The 26,634-nt window shown below is 38.7% G+C and overlaps 1 protein-coding gene across 1 annotated transcript; it reads right to left on the reverse strand.

Annotated features, from left to right (window-relative positions):
- Nucleotides 1–25,193, reverse strand: LOC145774462 (uncharacterized). The gene is made up of 6 exons (XM_082585717.1): nucleotides 23,521–25,193; nucleotides 2,480–2,541; nucleotides 1,652–1,836; nucleotides 1,227–1,370; nucleotides 560–653; nucleotides 1–164 (listed from the first exon to the last, which is right to left on the reverse strand). Exons 1-6 carry the CDS (start codon nucleotides 25,191–25,193, stop codon nucleotides 1–3), a joined length of 2,322 nt encoding a protein of 773 aa, XP_082441843.1.
- Nucleotides 25,194–26,634: the final 1,441 nt, after the last annotated feature.

Consider the following 26,634-nt stretch of genomic DNA (forward strand, 5'->3'; position numbering starts at 1 on the left):
TCAAAGGCGGAAACGAGCCGGAGGTCGGCGATGGCGACTCGACCTTCGTGGATTGTGTGGCCCGTATTCCGGCACAGTAGGTGTCTCTGCGGAATCAATTCGAGCTGAGGATACGGTGGATGAGTCGACCGTTGGTGTAGGAGTGTTACCCAGCTCCTGGTCTTCTGAGGATGCGTGGCGAAGTTGCAGTTGATCCATATGACGTCTCCAGTTTCGACCATGTGGAAGCAGACGTACCAGAAAAATTCAGCTGCCATAACACTTAATTACTTTTGCTGGAACCCAGCGAGGGTCCTGGTTCCGTTGTGAAGTGAAGGACAGCGCGTAACAGAGATCTCCGGTTTGAAATGTTGTTTCGTGTTTTCGTAGGCGTCCTTTGTCTGGGTACCACTTGAGACGATGTGGGGAGAAGCGTGTCGTGGTTCGAATCTGACGATTGTTGAGTAGTTGGCTTAGGAGTAGCCACCCGGAATGGGCGTGCGTCGATACTGCTGTATGAACTCCAATACAGATTGTCTTGGTGGCAGAGAAGACTTGCAAAGTGGTTGCTTAAACGTACGTACGAGGCGCTCCGCCATTCCATTGTGATTTCCGGAGAGTAAGAGCACCCGTAATATCTGCCATACCGCTCTCCTTACAGAAAGTTTGGAACTCTGTAGATTTAAATTGTAACAGCATTATCGGTAACTGTAGTATGGGGATAGCCAAAATAAGCAAAGTTTTCTTCTTGCATGAATACATGGGTATTTGGAAACGGCATCAATGTTGAGTAACCAATGGTAACTTATGAGATCTACCGCATGATCTATGTGTAGGCGACTCCACGGTGCTTCTGGAACCGTCCATGATTAGACCAGGGCTTTAGATTGCGGTTGGTATTCGTCACAGGTACTACACTTGTAGCAAAGTTCAGTTCTGTCCAAATCAATGTGTGGCTAGTAAACGGCAGTTTTTGCCAACTGCTTCATTTTTTCAATGACGAAATGACCCTCGTGAAGCAACTGAAGGGCGGAAGGACGAAGTTTAGACGTGATGACCACCATGGAACCGTGAAGTAGAAATCCGTAACAAGTAGAAAGAGAAACCGCGTACTTACGACACGGTTCGACCAGGTCTTGTGGAGAAGACTTGGCCGGCCATCCTTCATGCATAAAACACATCATCGTGGAAATTACAGGATCTTTAGAAGATTCTTTACTTAGTGAGGCAGCATTTGGGGTCTGGACCTGCAAATCCATGGGCATCGATAGCACAGACGACATGTCATCTGCACTGTCCTCTTCATCGAAGATTGGATCCGCTCCTGCTGGGAAGCGACTCAGAGCATCAGCATTCTGATAATTCTTTGTCTTACCATACTCAACAGTAACCTGTATGTAAATTGCGACTAAAAGAGTACTCAGCGACTCGCTGCTAAAGAAGGTGTCGATTTGATGAGACCAAACAGACTAAGCAACAGTTTATGGTCAGTGAATAAAATGAAAGATCTACAAAAATTATACTGATAAAATGTCTTGCAGGGCAAAAACAATGGACAAAGCCTCTTTTTGAATTTGGCTATAGTTTCTTTGAGAGGTTGTTAAAACCTTTTAAAACGTTTTCTAAGAGTAGCACCAATAGCCACACTAGAAGCATCACAAGCGGTACCTACCGGAAGTGACGTGCCCAATTCTTTAAGAACCTCATCAGTTGAAAGATAATGTTTGAGTTGAACAAAAGAGCTTTCTTCTTGTTTTCCACATCTCCAAGGAATGTCCTTTTTCGTGAGATGGTATAGTGGTTCTACTACCGTGGAAGTGTTCAACGGTAGAAACTTTGAATAAAATTCCAAAGAACCTAAAAACGAACGAAGAGAAGATGCGTCAGTGAGGCAGAGATCTCCAGTATGGCGTTTACCTTGGAACCTTTGGAGATGCCCTGCCTGGAAAAAATGTGTCCGAGGTAATCTACCTGAGGTTGTGAAAACTTACACTTGTCTTTTCTACATCTCAGGCCCTTCGAGTGAAGTCGATTGAGAAGCCGTCTTGAGATTCTCCTCAGCAGTTGTGCCACTGACACAGACTGCGACCCCTGGAAGTTCGGTTGCAACGTCGTCCATTATCTTCTAAAAATAACTTGGAGCAGACGATGTACTTAAAGGTAAAACGTTGTAATTGTAAAAGTACGCCACGGTGAGTGCTTAATGCGAGTCGTTTTCTACTGTCAGGACTAAGTAGAATCTGATTGGACGCATCAGCCAAGCCTATCTTGCTGAAACCATACCCACCACCCAACTTCTGCATTAAGTCTTCTGGCAAGAGTAACTGCATTAAGAGTTCTGGCAAGAGACATAATGACTGAGTCTCCAGAAAAGGGTTCACTCTTACTGAATAATCGCCATGTACCTGTAACTTGGCCTTCGCTTCTGAAGAGTTGGGAAGCTTACAGACTGGGACAACCAGTGTGTCCCAATCGCAAAACTACACTAGTGTCCACACACCACGTGCAATACCCGAATCATAGGCTTTGGCTATTTCTTCCTTTAGCGCGAAAGGAACAGGCCTGAATTTGAGAAAAAAAGGTGTAGCATTATGACCTAGCAAGTTTAGTTCTTTGATTTTCGTAACTACAAAGGAAATATAATCTGATCTTTCGTTGAAGGACAAGCTACCTGGGCTGTGAAAGATCTCATGATCGGTATTAGATACTTGCTCGTAGATTGGTACTGAGACGCTGGTGCTTGTAGTCAGTGGTGTAGCCAGGAATTTTAAAAGGGGGGAAGGTTTTGGCGGCGATCGAAACCAGACCGCGTGTTCGCCTAAGACGACGCCCAGCGGCGGAGGGTCTGGGGAGCGTCCCCCAGACAAATTTGAAAAATTAATTTGAAGTTGATGCATTCTGAGAGCATTTTCAACAAAAATGTGGATATAAATTATCCTGTAAAATGGTGCTTTCCGGTGGCATACCAAAAGGATATCATGTTTTCTTTGGCATTTTTCTGAAATAAAGCTAAGTCTCTATGTTTTCTTGTTGCTAAATCCTGGCTGAGATATTTGAATGTTAGTTTGGTATTGGTAAAACTTACTCAGTTTCGTTTAAAATTAGGCAAACTTTGTTTTAGAGACATAAAGAGACTAAAAGCATCATTCTCAATATCGTGACGTCACACGCGTGCCAAAGGGGGGTTGAAACCCTCAAAACCCCCCCTTGGCTACGCCACTGCTTGTAGTTGAAGTGCACCTATTTGAGACCAGACGTCGGTGAAAATAAAATTTGCGTCTGTATCAGTGTCCACTTCTAGAAGGTGTGCTGTTACCGTATTAATGAAGATCGGTACTTCCAGCTTTGGATTTTGAGGTTTTCTGTAAAAACTAGAAAGCATGTTAATTTCTTCGATACAATTTACCTTTAAAGTTTTAAGCTGTTTAACTTTCTTTCAGCAAACAGCTTGTGAGTGTCCTGTAAGATCACAGAAGTGGCAGGTGGTTTGCTTAAACCTGCAGTCATTGGCGTTGTGGTTGGAATGATCACAACGATAGCATTTTTTATTCTTCAAATTAAATAAACTACCTGTGCGTTAATTAGCTTTTAAAGGTTTGTTGATGGTCCTTACTTTCGCAACAGGTGCCGGTGGAGTGCCGTAAACAGTTTCTTTGGCCACCTTGGTTGCCTCTTCGGTTTCAGATGCAACCTCCACCGCACGTTTGAAAGTAAGTTCATCAGCTCTGATTTTGAAAAACGCTTTAACACGGTCTCGTTACCGATTGAACAAATGAAGCGAGTACGTAAAGCTTCGTAAAATGGATTTGTGATTCTTCTTCTCCTTGATTCTTGATTTGTAATTGACGAGAAGTCACATGTGGCGGCTGCTTGGCGTATGCGGACGGCTAGTTCTTGAGCTGTTTCACCGGGCTTGCGCTTCATCTCGCTCCAGAAACGGAATCCCTCTCTCACGATGAAGCGTTTTTGGGTCGAATTGTTGAGCCATGTAATCTGTAATTTCCGTCATGGTGAGATTGTTGACCTCCTCGGGGTTTGTTTCTTACGCGATCAAGTTTGTTAACATTTTGTAGATTGTGGGTGATTGGTTGGTGAGAAAAACTTGCGGCATGGTATCTTGTGATGTTACAAACTTAGGTAAAGATACCTACTGCTGCTATATTGTTGTTGGCTGTGATTTCGCAGTTTGGTTTCGCATTTCTCTTTCTCGTAGTTGTTCTTGGTGACGTTGTTCTTTCTTGGTACAGTAATTTGCTGTGCAGGACTTCAACTAGTTTCTCCATGCCTGTAAAATCCTGCTGACAACGCCAGTTAAGTCTGTTGTAATTTTACTAGACTTGTATGTAATAGACAGAATAAGGCAAAACAAGTTGAAGCGAAATGTTGTAGTCGATTGCACTACATTAGTACAGTAGTAGATAGCCACTTTAATACAACCACTTTTTGTAAGCGTCTGTAAAGCATGAGCCAATCAGAAGCTGCGTTTGGCTACTTTCCAATAGTGACCCTTCTAGCACCAAGCCAGAGAGTTGATCAGTGTTTCAGTGAAATATTGTAGTCGATTTCATCACAGTAGTGGACTCACCTAAATTGATGTTAAACGCCACCCCACGCAATAATCAAGTCAGATCTGTAGACAAAAATGTTACGTTTAACTGAAGAAATACCGGAACAGTTGCCATAAAGAAAACCGCAAAAGTTCAATTATGTATCCTGCTGCTGTAATTGCAACTTCTACATCATGCAACTTCGCTTCATAAAACACCATTTTTAGTTGAAAAGGTGTTATCGATGAAAAGGTGTAGTCATAAACATGGGAGTGCACATATGGATTACGTAGAAAAATAGGCTAAGCATACTACGATAAATAAAAAAATGGATAGTAAAGTGGTGAAACTCAGTTTTAAATGATTAAGAAAATAAAATATCTTCTGACAGGTGTCAAACCTAAAGTGATGAAGCAATAAGTGCTGCAGACCTATCTGAAATACCAGTACGATCGCATGATTTAGCAAATAGGCCTACTGCTGAACTGGAAGTATAGCTTTGCTTTTTCTGGGGTTTTCCAAGGCAAAACTGGGCTGATAATCATAATCTCTGCAGTGTTCTTCATTGTATGACAAAGTTTCTGAGCTTGAATAACAAGTTAAAGGTGTTTTAACCAAAGCGCTACTAGTGTCTGCTCCTGGGTCTTCACCTAAAGAACGGAATTGTTCTGATCTTACGACTCTCCTCTGAAAAGGTTTGAAATAAGATTTGATCTTCTGAAGAGATCTAAAATTAGATTTTGTGGCCGATTTATCAAGTTTATCAATCACCATTATGCGGGTTGTTCTTTGATCAAGAAGGAACTGTTGTTCCGTAACAGGGACACGATTTTCCTGCGGACAAGTACGTTGCTGAAAATTGGAACACTTACAACAACCGATATCAAACAATTTTTGTTTTGCAGATTTCTTTTATTGTTTCTTTCATTTGCTCCAAATTTTGATGAAATTTAGGCCTACCTCTAGACTTTGACTTTAAAAAGGTTATTCACTTTTTATTTGTAACTCTTTATCATAAAACATATGGGCAGTGAAAGAGTTTGGACAGAACATGAATGAGCGTACTGCGTTAACACCAACTCGCCCTTTTGCGACAAGTTTGTTTATTGAGCAATGACAAAATTGCATCTCAAATTGGTGAAAATTCAGCATTTTGGTCGTCGATGCAGGGCAGTAAACCTTAAGCTTCGAACATGCCTTTACATAGGAAAGTTCTGTCTACATCTCACTTACAATTTACAACTAGCCAGAAGAAAAATTCTAAAAAAGGTTATGTTAAAACGGAAAGTGAAATTTCCTCTTTTTTTTCAAAAAAAATTGAAAGTTTGACCCCCTGCGGAGGCAGAAGATGCACCCCCAAAGTGATGAAATTTTGCACATTAACTTTTTTATGCATGTGCCACTTTTTATGACTAGCCGTTTTTGAATTTCGAAAAAAGGTCAAAAACGACGCACCTAATAAGTAGCCTACACAACTATTTAGTGGCAGGTAGAAAGTGGACGGTAGAAGCATTAGATTTGAGATCGCGATAGCTCAATTGGTTAGCGCGTCACTTCTGAAACGAAGAAGCTTCAAGATCAATAGCGGCGCTGGTTCGACTCTCGGGGTGTGCGCTTGAGCAACGCACGTTAAGGACTGCTCTCCATTCAGCGGCATCTAATGGATGGAATAATTCCCCGGCAACATGACTTCAACAATCGGAAACTTCACTCTGTCAATCTCGGTGACCGGGCCTGCGTCAGTGATTCAAAGCCTCTACAAGTATGCGAAACTGCCAGGATTAAGCTCTGCAAGAAGCTTTCCCAGTCCGAGGATAAAGAATCAATCAATCGCAAAGTCTTTTAATTCAAAAAAGACATTTTTCATAATTATTTTATTTCCCTTCATTTTGGTCAATAAACTTTTTCATATTCTCTTAGAAAAATAGTTCACATTCCGACCATACAACCATGAACAAAGCCCACTACAGACTGTTTTGTTTCGGTGCTCAAACTTCAACCGGTTTTATTCATCACCCTTATGCTGTGCTTAACGAAAAGGTTGTAAAGTGCTTGCGTTTACGCGCTCTCGTTCATTAGTTTACGTGCATGCGTTGATGCTGTTTGCGTTTACTAGCTTACGTGGTGCATTTATGTGTGCGCGTTTCGGTTTTGGCATACACTAGCTTACGTGCGTGCGTTTACGTGCTCTCGTTAATAGTTTTCAAATATCCACATAGAACCAGAAATTTGGACCAATACAACTAAGGTGAAGGAAATATAAAAAAACCGAAGAGAAGATGGCGGGGTGACATTGAAGAACAGATGTGTATCATCTGGAAAAACAGGGAAAGATAGAATGGTGTGAAAACATATTTGGGACTCATCTGTTAGAAGCGGCTTGACAGGTTGATGATAATTTGTCTTTACACGCTAAATACTCTTCTTTTTTTAACTGCGGAATAAGTTTTCCATTGACGGACGATGCTATTGATTGATCCTAATCAAAGAATGTAATTTCAAATTTGTTCAATCGCTTTTAGATCTTACTATTTAAAAAACATCAATTAATATATTTTTTTTCACAAGGCATTGTTGTCTGTCAATGAAAAGTTAAAACTGTTGATGAAGAAGAAAGGTGCAACATACCGCTCTATATATTAGTTTATCGTTAACCCACAAGCAGGGGTGCATTCCTAAAATGTTTTTTGGAGGGGCTCTAACACTTAGCTGTGTTGTTATAGACATAAGTAATCGGTGTAGGTTAGCCAACAATGTTTACCTTTTTTAAAAGGAAACACCGTTCAGTTTGTTTTTACTTCTAAACATCATGTCGAAAAACAACCCATGCTAAAACATAGCTTGAAGTACAGAAAAAGGTAGAAGCAACGAAACGTGAAAACGTGGTTGAATCCGATATAAAATTATAAGTTTGAAATTTGGCTTGGTAGCTACACTGCAATCTCCTTTGCTTTTTTTTCTGCGTAGGCCTACACTTGAAACTCGATTTGCATGAGCTAATTCCAATTTCTTAACTCAATTGTAAACTTATTTGTATGAGCCAATCCTAAGCACACTTGCAAAAACATTGACTGCAATAGGAAAGTAAGGAAATGCAATTCTTGAAATGAGCGCTTGTGGTTGCAGATTTACTAGTAAGAACCAATAAGCTGCCAATGTGACAGTTACACTAAAATCTCATTTAGTTATTAACGAACAGTTTAAAAAACTCCAATTACAGCAAAAGCATATTCCAAGTTGGTGCAAACGAGATTACACAAAACAAATAGCCTGCTGCCAGGTCTTTGGTTTTATGGGCTAAGTTATAAGCACCACGACAGTCCTTGATTTTAGCCAGCAAACAGTTTTTGCACAGATCTGAGTTCATTCAATGTGGGCAGTTTAGAATGCTTAACTTGAATATCCACAGCCGACCGATGAGTCTGCAACCACTTCTGAGTTGCTGCAGTGCCATTCCATAAATGAGGAGGTGATCCATTGATGCTGATGAACAACAATGCTGAAACAAGTGAGTATGGTCAGCCGTGATCGTAGCGGTGTGATGACCAAGTTCATTTGTGAAAATCCACGTTTGGCTTCAGCAGAACTTATAGCAATCATGTTTAGTACTACGTTCTTGAACGCCTAGTCCTTGGCGTCTAGGCGTTCAAACTGAGGATGGGATGCAAACAGAACCGTCCATTGTGCGTCACAATGTCGCACCATCGCATTGTTGAATCGATTAAAACTCGTTCACCAACCCATCTCGCTGTGCATTCCAGATGGTGATGATCACCCCTGGCAGACTCACAGATATGCTGAAGAACAGGTTCATTAAATATATTGTGCTCATTCAGTGCACGTACAATCGTACATGGTCTTGAAATTTGTTTGAATTACTCATGTGCGGTGTCAATATATTTCTCCTGCGGCATCATCTTTTCAATAAGAAAACGTGCGTTAGCAACTTGCGTTTTTTGTGGGGATTATTTTGAGGACGATTCTTATCATTTCATGTCTTGCCTTTTTTTTGCAATTTCTACCTGAACCGGTGTGACAGTAATGTAGTTCAACGAGGTGAAAACATTTCTATTTTTTTTTTTAGTGACCTCACGTCGCAAAGAGGACGGTAACAAGACCTTAGTTATAAATTGCTTCCTATAGGTCGATTGCTGTTAAAAGTATATCGGTTGCCACTTAGTCTACTAATTACATTCTGCTCATAATTGCAATTTATTTGGATTATGCCGACAAGGGTCATTACGTCATCGTGTTGGCCCCAAACCGCGAGCTGGCTCAATGAATTGAAGAAGAAACGATTATGTTAAGCAAGGAGCTTGGAATCCCCACTGTGGCTATCATTTGGGCTGTTGTGCAAGGATAGCCACAGTTGATAGCCACAATGGGGCCACAGCCCAATTGATAGCCACAGCCACAGTTGATAGCCACAGCCCAAATGATAGCCACAGTGGGGATTCCAAGCTCCTTGCTTAACATAATCGTTTCTTCTTCAATTCATTGAGCCAGCTCGCGGTTTGGGGCCAACACGATGACGTAATGACCCTTGTCGGCATAATCCAAACTACAAAGACAAAATGACAGTGATCTCGTCTTTCAACAACATAAGCAGAATTATCAACAATTGGGCACTGTAAACATTCTCATAAGACGAAATACTTTTCATTAAAAAAGTTATGTCCTCCCCAAAAGGGGGCATATGACAACCCTGGAGTAGTTACAAGCAATGGTGGACTGAACATTGTTAAAATCGGTTTCTTTACATTGCATTTTTCTTTGCTTGATGTTACTTGTGTAATGAAAGCGTAAAGATTCATGCTTTTTCTTCTCTACGGTGACTCATCAAAAAGAAACTAAAACGCCTCAAAGTATAAACAAGTAATGACGTTTCGTGGGAGCGTATGTAGAGTTTAAGAGCAAGTTGGTTGTTTGATCACAACAAAAAGTGTCGTTTTGAGGGAAGTTCGAAGTCAAGAATAGATAAAGCGGATGCTTTATGTGATGACTTACTAGCATGACGGAGTCAGACTTAAAACGTTGCTGCAGCGTGTACTAAGCTGTATCACTTGGTTTTAGATTTTGTTTTCAAAAGCAAACTTTTATGCAAATTATCAATTTCCATAAAAGTATCAATTTCTATTTATGTTTGAGCAATTGTTTTTCATTTTGCTGTAAAAAAAAATTAAATTATGTTTGGATTGTAAATGATGAAAAATAAGTACCAGTATGATGAAACACATACCATAGAAGTAATGTACAATTTGAAATAAGTTTAAAAAAATATTAGAACTGTTTCGAACTGACTGCCCGCCTCGTTAGCTCAGTAGTTGCGCGCCCGCTCAAGATGAGATGTTGCTGGTTCGGCTCTCAGGGTCTGCGCTTGAGCAACGCATTTCAGGACTGCTCTCCATCCACTTAGTGAATGGAATAATTCACTAGCAACAACAGTTTAGCAACTATCGGAAACTCCTCTCTGTCGATCTCAGTGACCGGCCTTGCGTCAGTGTTTGAAAGCCTCTACAAGCATGCGAAACTGCCAGGAATAATCTTTTAAAGAAGCTTTCCCAGTCCGAGGATAAAGATCAAATCAATCCATTAAAAAACGTGTAGAAATCGACATCGACCTCTTTTTCTTACGGTTGGCCTTGTATATCTGTTCGTTTTAAACCTTGGTTTAATGACACAAAAGTTGCTTGCCTAAACAATTAGTCATAATGGAAACTACATCCATAAACAACACAAGAATTTGAGGAAATCTTGTGTCCGATTGAGCAACGCTTAAAACCATTCAGTTATCTACGTAGATAAAACTAATAACTAAGTACAAGATTAAGCGATGGGCCACTTGCAAAACATCGTCTTTTAAAATAATTAACTAGATTTGCTCTTATTAAACGTGAAGTTCATATTACAGTCTAAGAATACTATTTGGTAATTTTAGGTAGAAGGGATAAGCTATCGATCCTGTCACTTTATGCAACATAATTCTCATGTAGCCTAATCAAGTTGGTATTCCAAAGTGACGCTGCATATTGAAAGAAGCGTTGGAAGAAATTAGCGAAAGTTTATGAATGAATGAACGTCCTAATATACTGTACTGTAGTAGTGTCACGTATTTTTTAGATATTTCTTCATTTCAATAACATTCATACATAAACATTTTGTAACATTAACTCGGTTATTGTAGCAGGCTTATAAAAGGATCATGAACTCGAGTGCTGCTGCTTTTCAAAAAATAATTGACAGAAACTTTGTCTCGTCCATCAATTTGTTCGCTACATGAAGTAAAACTACGTCATCTCATGAAGATCCGTACAAGCCATATCCTTGAACAAAACCTTTTTTTTTAAAGTGCAATAATGGCAAAAGTGAACAATGACTATGGCCTTCTTTTTCCTGTGGGAATGCAATGTGAAATTGCATCTTCATATAATTTAATTTGATTTATATTTTTATTAATTTTTTATTTCTTATGGAAACTCTGTTGCAAATAAATATTAATTAAAACAATCCAAAATTATAAATAGCAAACAAGAGGGGTCCTCATTACAGGTAAAATTTGCACCAAAGCCAACCTTTATGGTATCTACGTCTGCCTACTTCGGAATATCACGCAGGGAGCCATTTGTCCCCCTGCAGAAAAATGAGGGGGCTTGAACTACCTTTAAACATAAACATCTTTTTTTAATTATTTTGCAGGTGATATTTTTTTCACCAAATGAAACACTTTAAACGCCTGGCACCAACAAAGTTCCAAAAAAATGTTTTTAAAGACCATCCTAATATCCAGGCTTACGCCGATTAGATAAATATTAGCAAGCCAATCTTTGTGTTGGCCTTTGGGCATGCCTCGAATGCCTTGCCAAAGACACAGCCGCAAAATCTTGAGCGATGTGGAAGATACACTCTTTCCAGTGCAGCACCAAATTTCTCACCATTCAGTTATGTAACTGATTGCATATCTTGTTTTGTCTAAGGTATTTGTTCTTTTCAAAATGGTTCACATGTTTTACATACATTTTACAAGAATCAAAGCCCATCCTCAATGCTCCCAATGTTTTCTATTACCTTCCCACAGATGATTAAAAGAGTTTATTATGGCTATGACGTTTAAGCTGGTCCACACAGTCAAAGGCCGTCTCTTGCAAGTAACTTGAGTTGAATATTGTTAATCGTGCAATAGATGGAGTTTCGCTTGTAGCAGCATGATCGTTCCTTACTTCACAATGTAGATATTAATGACCTGTTTTAACCTGATGTTGCGAGTTCGCTGTGGTAATAGCGGTTTGCACTAGCTTTCAAAACACAGTTTCGAAATCATGTAGGCTACTATAACAAGGGATCTGTGTTCCGAAAGCTAGTGCAAAGTGCTGCTACCGCAGCAAACTCGCAGCATCAGGTTACAAGTGGTGGTTTGGTTAGCATCTACATTGTGAATATTGTTAATTGTATTTGACCAAAACGATAGATCTGACATTGTTTCAACTGTAGAAATGAATTATCAAAGGAAGCACATCTGCTTGTGTTGGACTTGGACATAGCTTCTTCATGTATTCCGAAAAGGCCAAAACATTTTCAAACTGGATTGGTAAAGGAGTAAACCCACGAAAGTATATATTTACTCTAAGTCTAAAACTACGACAAAACACTTTCAAGATTTATTTTTTGAGTAGTATCAGTCATCGATGCAATATGCATGGTAGATAATAAAGTCACGTGTTTGTTTTCTCTTTTTTTTTGTGTTAGAAGTCAAATACAATGTTGTTTTGAAACTAAATTTATATACAGATGTTTGCATGAAGTGGTTCATTTCTAGACATATCTGATTCGGTCTTGCTTTGATATAAAAATCATACTTTTGTTCAGATTGTGAACGTCGCCCAGTAAGGCTCATCATATACAACTAAAGCAATGCAGGGTTTTACCAGAATGAAATTAAAGTCAGTACATTAAACAAGCAGGTTTGACAACTAAATAAAGTTTATTTGTGAAACTTTCGCCTCCGTATAGGCGACTTCATCAGTACTCTGGAAAAGCACAAATAAAAAGCATTGTTATAAAAGTATTATTATTGCAACACAGAGTATCACATCAAAAAGGCAAAATTAGAACTATAAGTAATTGGTAATCTAAATTAAACGTTAACATGTTCTGGTTTAAAATAATTTCAAGCTGATACTTGGTTATCAAACTTCTTGCTGCGATAAAGATCTCATTCAACTGTAGCAGTTTAGGAAACTTAGAAACTTCAACTGTAGCGATCGTCGGCTGCATAGATGAGCGGTGAGAGTGTACCGACTGCTGTCTCATATTCGTTACCAGCCATTATTCTGCAGTGCAGTCCAACGTTTTCATCATTCCATAATTCTACTGTTTAGCCAACCCTTATGTTTTATTAATTCATTTCCATTGCGCCTGGCAACCCGCGGATGAATACTTTGGCGTATAAAAATACTAGCTTGGCAATATTCGTCCTTTTTCAAATTGACACAACTTGGCGTTCGTGTGCTTGTCTTGGTTATCCGATGACATCGACATAAATGCTGGGTAATCAATAAAGAAACCTTTTTGAAAAGCAACAGTAGTGCTTTGTCTATGTATACAGAATGTTAGCTTAACCACTTCTGTTACAATAGACAAAGCACTACTGTTGCTTTTCAAAAAGGTTTCTTTATTGATTACCCAGCATTTATGTCGATGTCATCAGATAACCAAGACAAGCACACGAACGCCAAGTTGTGTCAATTTGAAAAAGGACGAATATTGCCAAGCTAGTATTTTTATACGCCAAAGTATTCATCCGCGGGTTGCCAGGCGCAATGGAAATGAATTAATAAAACATAAGGGTTGGCTAAACAGTAGAATTATGGAATGATGAAAACGTTGGACTGCACTGCAGAATAATGGCTGGTAACGAATATGAGACAGCAGTCGGTACAAGAGCACAGGTGCGGCACTCGATTGAGCGCCGGTTCAACACTGCTCAAGATCATGAAGTTGTGTCTTTGACAAGGCACTTAATGGCATGCTTGAAGGTGGACACGAAGATTGGCTTTTGAATCGTTTTCGATGTGATGATACTACAAATCATGTTGTCAGTAAATACAGTTTGATAAAATATTTTTGTCCTTTAGCACTTGTTCAAAAAACGTTAACGCTTGATAATCTATATTTATGGAGGTTCTTTAGGTATTTGGGTTGTGGGATGTTAACTGTGCCAAAGGTAACCGAAGTTTTAAAGCCAAGATTGGACTCATTTGCCATTCAAGAACTCATCGTTAACATTTTCTTTTTTTATTGCGAAGACCATCGTCCTAGAAGACGAAGAAAAGCCATCATCTCAAATATAGGCTATATAAGTTCAGAAGAATTAGCAGTAAACAAAGATAGGCTAAGCCTTTGCCAATCTACAAGGACATATAGAATTTATTTAGTAAAAGTTTTGCTTGAAAAACTTTTAAAAATCTTCATGGTCTGTAACTTTGAGGTTTGCGTAAAGCCATTACTGGCTACTAGGTTTAATTCGGATATCAATAAATTTGATTATCTGGATAACTGATATATCGGAATATTTATGTTGTAGATAACTGGTTAACTGGATAATATAAGGTAATTGTCAGACAACAACTTTTCTGAAATTTACACAAACAGTGACTTACAAAATCATGTAACCATCATACAGTTTATATTGACTGTTCACACATGCCATGTAAATAAAAAAAACGCGCAATTAATGCCTCTGCTTCCTAACAGCGCCAGGAGCATCGTTTGCATTGTGGATGTGGGGCCATATCAATTTTATTATTAAATTATTATTTCTCATGAATCACAACGCATCAATTGTTAAATCGTGAGAACAGGAGAGGAGTTTTGTTCCTGTAAATCCGACCTTTCAAATATTTGTATTTTCACAATTTTCTTTATTGCCATTTCTTGATCATAGAAAGTAGCCCCAAGGGCCCAAGATACATGGTTTACACTTTTAAAATGCTTCGATTCCGTTTCATTATCTCTAAACTTTTGTCAATTCAAAGTGATCACTTGAATTTAAACACTTTTCCATTGAATCCTTATACAGTCCTCATCTTAGAATACATGCATTAACAATAATAATAATATTGGTTATGTTTCTTTCGTGAGTCACAAAAACTCATAATTGTCACAGTCACAGATGAGGATATCCAAGCTTGCAAAACAAGGTATAAAAACTCTTAACAACGTTACTTTTATGCTATCCGGTTAACTGACCAAATTATATCCGGATAACAAGTAAGAAAAGTGTGCCGATTAACCGTATTAAGACTGGGGCTGGCATCATATGCTCGCGCCAATTTCAAACGATTGTATTTTAAAGGGCATACGTGCTAATAAGCTAAAATTCAATTAAGCTATAATACAATTCAATTCATTAAAGTTCAATTGAGCTTATTAATTCTAATAAGGTAAGAAGCTTTACTCTCACCACCGGAAGTGGTAAACTAAGCAGGTTACAACGTCTTAAGAATGGCGTCCCTCAGGGATCTGTCCTGCCCCCCCCCCTTCTATTTCACATCTACACTCACGACTTACCAAACACGGTATCCGCAAAGTACGCATATGCCGATGATTTGGCCATTGTACACCTGTCGAATCAATGGGAAACATTAGAAGGGACTCTAAACCAGGACATGTCGACACTTTCGGTATACCTCCAGAGATGGAGACTGAAGCTCAGCGAAACTAAAACAGTGACGGCAACCTTCCACTTAAACAACCGGGAAGCGAAGCGTGAGCTCAAGATCAACGCCTGGAAAAACCCTGCCCTTCTGCCCAAACCCTAAATATCTAGGGGTAGTCCTGGACAGGTCGCTCACTTACCGTCAACATTTGGAGTCACTACGCAAAGAGATCTCAACACGCACAGCTTTGCTATGGCGTCTGGCCGGCTCAGGCTGGGGATCCGGAGTTGACACCCTGCGCATTGCCACCATTGCGCTAGTTCATGCTCCAACAGAATACTGTGCACCTGTCTAGAGCCGCAGTGCTCACTGCCATCAAATCGATACTGCCATAAACGACGCCTTGCATATCGTGATAGGATGCCTGCGACCTACACCATCGGACAATCTCCCTATCCTTGCAGACATCCAACCAGCTGAGCTTCGTTGCGAAGAAGCCATCCTGTCTCTCTCTCGCCGCGCTACGAACCCCAACCACTTGCTCCACTCAAGCCTCTACGAGCCTGCGAGCATGCAACCTCGGCGAGTGAAATCGAGACACTCATTTGTACGTGCCGCACAACTCCTGATGAAAACAAGACCGATCCATCAGTGCGGCTACCTGGGTGGACCACCAATGGGGCTCGGAGTGGAAGAAGAACTTCTCAAGACTTCAAAGCTTCATTTCCGACACCAGCCCCCACCCAACCGGAATGCATTTGCCAAGGAAGGCCTGGGTGCGGCTCAACCGCCTGCGTACTGGCGTTGGACTATTCCGCTACAACATGCACAAATGGGGGATGGCTCCATCTGCGATCTGTGAGTGTGGCAAGGAAGAACAAACCGCAGACCACACCATCTGTAACTGCGCCATCTAACATGCGCCAAATGGTGTGCGTGGCCTGCGTGAACTGGATGAAGAATCAATTAAATGGCTGCTCCACACCTGCCCAAACATATAGACCGCGTCGCCGCCACTGCCTAAGGGTGGTAAAAGGCAGAGCCTCTCGACCCTTGAAGTGGCGAAGAAGGTTCAAACGAAGAAGAAGAAGAAGAAGCTAAAATTTATTGACTTACTTAAATATTACTTGGCTAAACGTATTTAAAGTTTCGTGGCTGTACCTTATTCAGTTTGGGAGATATTCTACTGTTTTTATCATGTACCTTGAAATATTTCATTGATTTGCTCCTGGAGTGAGAGCAGATTGCGCTTGGTTGGTTTCTTTTATAAAAAGAGTGAAAGATCAACAATCGTTTATTCAAAGGCACCAAGCCGCCAAGCAGAGTCGCCTAATAAGCTTATCGCGCGGCAATTTGATTAGTTGTAAAGAAGACACCGCATCGATGCATGACTGCATCACCGATTTGCGTCTGGCGTAAATTGCATACAGTTATTTCTGTTTGTGACTGAAACTAAACCATTTATTTTAAGCTGATTGAACATCATTGCACAATAAATCAACGCGAAAAGTGTGGCATTACAAGCTAGGAATAGAGTAGTTTACATGGACAAAACCGGATAGTCGAAATTGATGATATTTTTGATAGTAAACTTGTTTCATTTCGCAATCGTTCAACTTCAAAAGTCGAATATATAGAAGTCGATTTTTAATCGTTTTATCCACAATTTATATAGTATCGGCAACCATTTTTATTCAGTAATTTTTTAGCCGACAAAACTGCGCCCGTTATTTTGTCGATTCAACGATTAGCGACAGCTATTAGGTGTAAAACATGAAGATCGGCGAACGGATATAATCAGAGACCAAGCATTGCGACATTGTCAAGCTATAAGCAAATATAATTTATTGTTCAATTTCAATGGGACTTGATTCTAGGTGTCTGGTAATGTTCAACCAGGCCAAACTTCAACGTCCTCAGCTGTTGAATTTACGTAAATATAACCGACTTTGTCGGCGGACATATTCTTCCTGGAAAAACCTACTTCAAAGATTGGTTGCTTTGTCTTTATCAGTTTTTCGTCTTTAGATGTACCTCTAATGTGAAATTGGCGAAATGAAGAAACCATCGACAGAAAAAACAACAATATGTTGATGGAATGTATTTTGAAAATGAATTCGCATAATGTATATGAAGGAATTTCCAACTAGATAAGTTGTTTAATACAAGTCGAATGCATCACTTTAAAAATTGGGCAATGGTAATATATAATGCTATGAATGGTATATCTCTAGCCTCGTACAAGCCTGATGGCAGCAAGTGCCATGTTTTCATCAATTCAATATCATCAGCTGTTGAATCGATTTAATAATCTACAAGTTTGCGATAAGAGAATGCTTACACACGATAGCCTTGTTGGTTCAACATTGCCAGACGTTGATTTAACGCAAAAATAGTGGAATTGTTAGCTGTGTAAGAATATATATTTTTGCGGCTTGTTACCAAATCTGCCTACATCTCAAGCAAAAGTTGTTTCCGATCTTCGCATCTTTCCAAACAAACTGAAGTCAAATAAACAATTTTTACGTCTAAGCACTGTGGTCAAACGTTGAGTCGATATAATAATGTCACACTTTTGCGGGCTTGGATAATTACAGAATAAATAGGTTCTCTGCAGTTGATAAGCCGTTACGGTTGTTAGTTTGAAAGAGACAGAACGCATAATGTGAAGCGAGATTACCGTGACGTCATTATTTCAAGCAGAGCAAGATAAAGCCTTGTTTCTTTATTATAATTTACATCTAACTTTGGCGATTTGATGCCTATCTAATAAATCTGTTATAGCTATAGATATACACATGATTCGAAGACACGTTAAAATTTTTTGGAAAGTCAGATAAATTTTCTTTCACTTGGTAAAATATCTAACTGACAGCATGTATATCAAAGGCGTTATAAACGTTTAAAAACCGCGGGCGCTTTACGCCTCCTCCCCTACCCAAGAAAGCCTTCGAGAACCCAGTCTTAATACGGTTAAAAGGTTATTCGGTTATCCTCTATCCTGATAGTCCAACCTTACTGGCAACGTCAACGCCCCGTTGTCATAGAGATTGGCATCAGGCCACTTTCCAGATGTGTATTTTTATAAACGAATGCTCTTGTTACTTGTACAAGAAAATGTTTTAGCAACATTTATGGAAGGATCTCTGGAGTTTTCTTGCGTTCTCTTGTTTTCATTAATTACAGCCTAAATCTCAACTTCATTTCAGTCAACATTCTCACGACGCAGCCTTCCAGCCTAAGTGTTAATCCTGCTATGCTTCATCCTTGAGGTTGTCCTCCAACTATGATGAGGACTTATTAAGACATTGTGTTCTATTAATATAAATTAAACCATAGAGAAATAAAGCAAAGTAAAATAAAATCTGACGTTAAAAATAAACTCTACCGTTTTCGACACGTACGTGTTTCCTCATCAGGAATTACATATCTGCAATATAAATAAAATGAAAATTGTAAGGTAAATTTGACTTTGCAGTATAACTGTAACTGTATACTAACGACACTCCAGACTGAAAAGCACAAACTGAACGAGTGACACAGGAATGATTACAAGTAAATTATACGTTGGAAAATGTCTGGTTTGCGTCACGCAAACAACTAAATTTATACACAACATTTGAAGAAAGAGCAAAGGGAGTAGGTGACTTCAGGTGAAAATATTGGTGCACTTTAAATGTTTTATATACAGGATGAACGTCACATGAAAATTTCTTTTTTATAAGTTTAGCTATTTTTTTTTTTACAAAGCTTGTTGAATCTTTTCCTAAAAAGAGTTTACTAATAAAATAACTAACATCTGTGTCACTCGTTCAGTTTGTGCTTACAATTTTCATTTTATGTATATTGCAGATATGTAATTCCTGATGAGGACACACGTACGTGTCCAAAACGTTAGAGTTTATTTTTAATTATGTTATATTTGTGTTTGTAATACATCATTTTCAATTCAATTCAATTCAATTTATTTTTCTTAGTCAGAATGCAAAAGAAATGATATTGTGAAAAAGAAATGCAGTAACAAAACCAACAAAAGGAAAAGGTGGCAAAACCATAATGATTTAAGACGTGCATGAAAAGATCTAATATTGCGGTATATGCATCGATAAATATAGATAAGCACGGCCACCAAACCTGATATTTTAAAACAAGTAGATGAATTAGTTAAGAATCAGTCGCCTCCTCGTTCCTGAAACAACTGGAGCGCTAATTCTTAAAGTAATGAGAACACGACTGAACCCAACAACATCACAAAAACAAACTAATATACACACACATATTGTAATAAGGTAACGGACTATCAAAACAAGGACTATTTACAGATTTTATACAGAAATAAAGTGAAGTGTTCGCAGCAACGATATTAAGTAGCTTATAGATTGCAGAACAAATACACAACATGGCAGCTCATTATCAAGACAAAATAGTGAAGAAAGCTTGTTTTTTTTAATTAATTTCCTGTACATGCAAGAGCATATAAAGCATGATGATAAAGCAGCGTGTTTTTGGTATTGCCAATAAGAGTTGAATCATCTTTTATACTGTAGCGTCAATGAGGGATGGAGTGTTTTTGGTATCGCTAATGAGAGGTGGAGACTCTTTGGTAGTGCCGATGAAGGATGTAGTGTCTGAGTTGTTTCAAGCATCTTTTCCAAACCAACCTACAGTATTGTTCGAATTAATTGAAACTGTCAAAAAAACAGGCTGAATTTGTGTATTTTTGGTTTATTGTGATAATTTAACAGATGTGTATAGTTTAATACTTAATGTTGCCTCCACCTGCTTTCAATATTGCACGAACACGGTTTGGCATAGATTCCATTAGTTTTTTGCAGCTTTCTGCAATTTTTGGGTCCCGAAACCACACCTGAATGATGGCCTCCATGAGCTTCCTTATGGTGGTGCTGTCCTTCTTGCGTAATCGTGCCTTGATTATGCTTCACAAATTTTCGATAGGATTTAAATGCGGAGAATTGCCAGGCCAATCTAACACGGTAGGCCTAATCTTGTTTTTCTTTAAAAAATTAGTGTTTTTTTTTAGAAGAATGGTGCGAAGTCCTGCTGAAAAATGCCCCCACCTCCTAGAAATGCTTTTCGCAGGTCTGGGATAACTTTTTTTGTGATCACATCGATATATCGTTCAGAATTCAGAATTCCTTCTAGTGGAAACAGTGATCCAACACCGCTGTGGCTAAAACTTCCCCAGAACATCTTTTTGGGGGATGTTTTACACATTGATTGAAATGGCAGGGCTTCAGCGTCTCTCCAACATTCCTTCTCACAAACCTCGCATGATGCCATTCTTCTAAAAAAACCCTAATTTTTTGAATAAAAACAAGATTACCGTGTTAGATTGGCCTGGCAATTCTCCGGATTTAAATCCTATCAAAAATGTGTGGAGCATAATCAAGGCACAATTACGCAAGAAGGACTGCACCATCACAAGGAAGCTCATGGAGGCCATCATTCAGGTGTTTCAGGACCCAAAAATTGCAGAAAACTGCAAAATCTAATCGAATCCATGCCAAACCGTGTTCGTGCAATATTGAAAGAAGGTGGAGGCCACGTTAGGTATTAAACTATACACATCTGTTAAATTATCACAATAAACCAAATATACACAACTTCAGCCTGTTTTCTTGATAGTTTCAATTAATTCGAACAATACTGTAATTCAGGATGCATCTCGCTTTTGGTGCAAACATTTCAGCGATATTTTTCTGCTTTCCATATCAAGTTTGTTTCTAATCTATGTTTCCATCTTTGGGAAGCTATTTTTGAAAGTTGCTTGCAATATATCGTTTTGCATATCAAAATTATTGGGTGTGCACTCGTAATTTTTATTCTAAAATGTGGCTGCTGTAGTGCCGATTGCAAATTGTTTTATGGTTTTATTTTTATTGTTTGCTCGATAATCAACATCAACGCATTGTGTAATGAATTGAGAACGCTTCAACCATCTATCTTGCCCTCATATCAAGGTAAATAAAAACTAAACCATTCTTCAATTGTCTGCCCCGCTATTGTTGCCATCACCGTTGTTTTTGTCGATTCAACGTCACCAGACGTTGAATAAATGGTACGAGAGCTACTAAATTGTGTGTAAATTCCGCGATGAATACGCTGTTGCTTTATGATATGTTACGTTCGTTTATTATAGTAATCATTAGGTAAAATTAGTTATTAGATATAGAAGTACATGTGTGTAAAAAACAATCAGCATGTATACAACCATCAGGTTTGAAGCTTCAAGCAATAGACTGTAATGTTTTATTTTGATTTAATGTCTGGAAAAAACTTATTATCTTTCTCTAATTAGAACCAAGTCATTGACTGTCATTGACTCTAATTAGAACCAATTCATTGATGCTTGCATCACTTCGGTTCTTATTTGAGAAAACGATGAAACACTGGTCCAAATCATAGTAGAATTATATCGACTTCGTCTACATCGACACTTTGCCAATACAGCTACTTTTTCTTCATCCCTTTGAGGTATCGATAATAATCGATATAAGCGGATTTTACTGCATTAGGAAACATAAAATTAATTTGGATGACGATAAAACCAAAGATTAACAGCAAACTCAAATTTTCTGTTACCAGTGGTTATCATAATGAAATGGCGGGTTATCATAAGATTTGTTCTTATCATGTTATCGTTGAGCAGGGGTTAAAATATTTTAATCACGGTATTTAGCCATCACCGTTTTATTCAAAAGCGGGGTATTTTTCTATCTACAAATTGATCGAAATATTACTTGTAAAGCTGTGCGTTTCAATTTCATTACCATTATACTTGACGATGCTAATTTACTACACTTGCAATACGGTCTTGTTTAGTACAATATTTCGCACAAGTCGTATTTTTTGTGACTGGAATTTCTTGTTGATAAGTCATTTTTTTCTCAACGCAATGACGAGCTGCATGTCTTCATTTTCAATAAACAGTGCCTGGATGACATTGTGTGTTTCCATTATCGCTGATAGGCATTACTTTCACAGATCAATTATTTATGCTATTTCAACGTCTGACGACGGTGAACCGCTGTACAGCGGCCGATGTTTCCTGCGAATGTTTTGCATAACAAAAAAGCATTCATTCAAGAGGAATGCAATTTGAAACAAGCTCATGACTTTCTTTGGTTGTATTGCAACACCGCTGAACGTTGTATCGACATAAGCAAAGTATTTATAAGCTGTTAGCACTCGCAATGACACTATAGGACATATCAAGCTGTGCTTATTTCTCGGCGATGAGAATTCATCATCATCATTAGTCGTTATCTCCGCCTGCGGCAGATTGCGCATCAACATGGCTTATTTGTTTCCAAGAGTGGCGATTTTGAGCCAACTCGCCCAGTGTCGTCAAGTGGAGTCCGGTCCATGATTGAATGTTGTCTTGCCATCGTTTTGGTTGTCTGCCACGTTTTCTTTTTCCTTCTACTTTGCCTTCTGTGCAAAGTTTGCTGATTCCGAATTGTGATCTTTTAGTGTGGCCGAACAGTTTTAAAACTTTTGATTTTATTATTGCTGCAATTGGATGTAGTTTTGTCATAGTTAAAAGATCTTCTATTTTTATGTGATCAAGTAACCTTTTGTTGGTCATGCTTCTCATGATGTGATTTTGGAAGGTAGTGAGTTTTTTTATTGTTGATGATGTCCAATTTACGCATTCTAGACCGTACAGCACGACTGGTAAAACGTAGGTGTTGAAAATTTTTGCTTTCAGTTTGATTGGGAGTCTATTGGATGTTAGAATCTTTTTGTTCTTTTCAAATGCTGCCCAGCCTAAGCCAATTCGGTGTTGCACTGCAGTCTTTCCATCGTTGGTTGCGGATAGTCGGTGGCCAAGATATATGAATTCTGGTACTTGTTCTATTTGTTTTCCATAGAGAGTGAGATTGAGTGTGTTGTTAGTTTTGTCGGTTGTCATACATTTGGTTTTGGACACATTTATTTGGAGGCCGAATTTAGCAGCATTTTTTGACAGAGCATCTAGGTATTCCTGCATTTTCAGTTTAGAATTATTCAAAATGGCCATATCGTCTGCGTAGCTTAAGTTGGATATTACATGACCGCCGATGGTGAATCCAGTTGTACACTTATTTTCTGTTTCTGAGATTATTGCAGCCGCTACGATGCAAAACAGGATAGCAGACAAGACATCTCCTTGCTTAACACCTTTTATAATATCAATTCGTCTGGTTGTTCCGATGTCTGTTTTGATTAGTGCTTTAGAATCGTCGTACGTTGCTTTCAAGAGGTTGATGTATTTTTTGTTGATGGAAGTTTTATCCAGAAGTTGCCAAAGGTAGGGTAATTTAACACTGTCAAACGCTTTTTTGAAGTCAATGAAGGTGATATGAACGGGATTGTTGAATTCAATAGACTTTTCTATGATTTGTTCCAGGGCTAAGATTTGCTCGATTGTTCCTCTTCCTGGTTGGTAGGCTGCTTGTGTAGGGGGGAGGGATGCATATAGGTCATTTTTTACGCGTGCCGCAATGATAGTGATAAAGAGTTTGTATACATGACTGAGTAGACTTATTGGACGGTAGTTGCTGCAGTCGAGTCTATTGCCTTTCTTGTAGATTACAATTATTAGAGCTTCTTTAAAATTGCTGGGTATCTTTTTCGTTGTTAAGATAGAATTGAAGAGATGAAGCAGTGCTGTGATTAGAGGTTCGCCTCCTGCTTTGAGGTATTCCGAGTAAATGCCGTCTATACCGGGAGATTTGTCATACTTTAAGTTGCTTATAGTATTAGATATTTCGCTTCTTAAAATAGATGGGATTTCGTCAGAGGCAGAGTCATCGATGAGTATCTGTTGCGGATTGTCGTGATAGAGTTCTTCATAGAATTTTGCCCATCGTTCGAGGATACAGCTTTTGCTCGTGAGGATGTTTCCTTTTGCATCTTTAATTCCCCAACTGATGTTTTTAGGTTTTGCTTTAAGTTTCTTTATGGCAGCATAATAGATTTTGTGTGGAGGTAAGGTGTTGAGTTCATCGATTTTATCTTCTAATTGCTTCATTTGGTCTTTTTTCACGAGCTTCTTCGACTCAGATTTAGCGATTTTATATTGAGTAGATGAGGATCCATGTTGTTTTCTAATTTTGTGTTTAGATTGGATGGCTTTTTTAGTTTGTTGCGACATCCAGTTCGGTTGGTCTTGGTGCATATATCTGGGAAGAACAACTTCTGATTCTTCCCCTAGTCCTGCGGTTATAGCTTCTTGTATGGACTCTGGGTCTGTCATTTGCTGTAAGGTGGCATATCTGTTTTGTAAATTTACTTGGAAGTGTTCAGCGACTTCTTGTTGTTTCATAAGGTGGGGTCTCTGGATTGGTTTCCGCTTCTGCTTCTGAGGCCATGAGAAGCTTATTCTAAATTTTGTACGTATCATTCTGTGGTCTGATATGTCAGGAGTGTTCAAGGTAGAGCTGTTCAGGACGTTTAGTCTAGAAGACGAGGTGCGTGATAGGATAAAGTCTATTTGGTTTTTTGTCTTCCCATCAGGAGAGGTCCAAGTAAACAACATTTTCTTTTTCTTTTGGAACCATGTGTTAGTGACTTGGAGATTGTTTTTTACGCAGAACTGGCCCAGTAGTTCGCCTCTTGTATTTGCGGTCGCCAGAGTGTGTTTTCCAATTGATGACGGGAATGTTTTATGTAGTTGACCTAGTTTGCAGTTGAAGTCTCCCATAATGAAGAGGTGATCTCTTTTTGGTACGTTGTCAATGATAGCTTGGATTTTGTCATATAGTTCTTGGACTTCCTCATCGTGGTGGGATGAGGTAGGGAAATAGCACTGTATGAGAACTAGTTTTGAGAATTTTCCTTGAAGACGTAACACAGCAAGTCTGTCAGAAATAGGTTGGTATCCTTCCACGAAGGGAGCATAGGATTTGTGTACCAGGAAGCCGACTCCGTTAGATCGAGAGGTTTCATTACTTGATAGGAACAGTTTGTGATTAGAAGTGTTATGAGTTGTAATTTGGCTTTTCATGACTTTGGTTTCAGCTAGGCCGACCAATTAGGTCAGGACAAAGAGCCGCAAACTAGAGTTGACCCTTCGCTGCTTGATGTTTGAGCAAACAAATTATATGGTAGATTATAAATGTTAGTGCAATTTCTTTGAAATGTAAAAACGCCCAAAAATGCCTTATATTTATGAACAAAAGTAATTTTTTGTTTAGTTTAGCATTACTCTATGTCATAATTCAAAAATATGCGTTCGAACGGTCAATTTTGAAGCTATTTTCGGGAAATTAGAATAAAAACCGACTTTCTGATGTTTTTTCATCTCAAACACTTTATTTCAATAAATTTGTTGGGTAAAATTTAAATTTTTACACGCACAATATACATGGCTATTATCTTGTAAAATATTTTGGCTCTGTGAGTTTCATAGCTCCCGTTATTAGCGATTAATTAGCACGGGGCCAAGAAAGCCCGTGTCGAACTTTCCGCGTACGAAAACAGCTCGTATTAAGATAGGGTTAAGAGCCATATGATGAAGCTTCATCCCTTACAGCAGTGATTTCCAACCTTTTTTGACGGATTCCCTTTTTGTTTATGTTGGCACTTTCGTTTCTCTGTTTTCACAAATTTGGTACCAGGCAGTGGCACATCCGAAAGGTGCCTTGATATTTAGCGACAATACGCGAAACAGAAGACGTTATGTAGACAGCTCACAAAGGATTGAAGTGTTACTTTTTACAATCTTCCAATTTACTCTTCTGGGCTGACTGGCTTAATTATTGTTCTAGTCAAATTGCTAGGGCTGTGCACAAGCCAGCATTGTTATAACATAGAATATCACAGAACGTTAAAAAAAACACGGTGGTTTTAAACAAAAAAATAATCTTACAAAAGCGTTTTTGATTTTCTTTTTCTGACAGAAAATCTAATTTGTTCATGAAAACATTGTGTCAATAATTAAAACAGTTTAAGCCAGGGCCGTTGACAGGATTTCTCGGGCCCGGTACCAATTTATTTTCGGGCCCCTTCATCGACAAAGTTATGAATATAAAGGTTGTGTACAAACTTTTATTGATGTCGCTTAAGCATGGTCATTTAACACATCTTGTCCAATCTTAAAATTTCTTGAACCGCAAAACTTACTATCTCTATCTGGCGGGTGCTTTTTTGAACTTTTATTTGTCACATGGCGCTAGAGTATTACTTCCCGATTCCATTGATGTTTCACTGGTCATTCTAGGCTAACCAGAAGAGAATTTACAACAAAGGTAGTGCAGACAGAAGGTTTTCAATTTGATATGGGAAAGGTGTTTGGGCCTAGGTCAAACATTTGCTGATTGCTGCAATCTCAAAACCAGTTTTGTACTAACTTTTAGTGCAGAATTAGGGATAGTAATCTTTTTACCTGTGCCATTTCAGTTTTTTGAATTTGAACAAATATTAGCCTGTTTATTTTGAAATTCGTG

The sequence above is a fragment of the Aplidium turbinatum genome, chromosome 7 (assembly GCF_918807975.1).
Source record: "Aplidium turbinatum chromosome 7, kaAplTurb1.1, whole genome shotgun sequence".
Lineage (NCBI taxonomy): Eukaryota > Metazoa > Chordata > Ascidiacea > Aplousobranchia > Polyclinidae > Aplidium > Aplidium turbinatum.

Excerpts from the sequence above, each read along its gene's own strand:
- LOC145774462 (XM_082585717.1), bottom strand. The coding sequence starts at position 25,193 with ATGAAAAGCCAAATTACAACTCATAACACTTCTAATCACAAACTGTTC. Across the intron at positions 2,542-23,520 it reads TTCATTGACTTCAAAAAAGC|GCCTGTTCCTTTCGCGCTAA; the intron begins GTTTGACAGTGT and ends TCTCAAATTCAG. Across the intron at positions 1,837-2,479 it reads TGATTCGGGTATTGCACGTG|GTTCTTTGGAATTTTATTCA; the intron begins GTGTGTGGACAC and ends GTTCGTTTTTAG.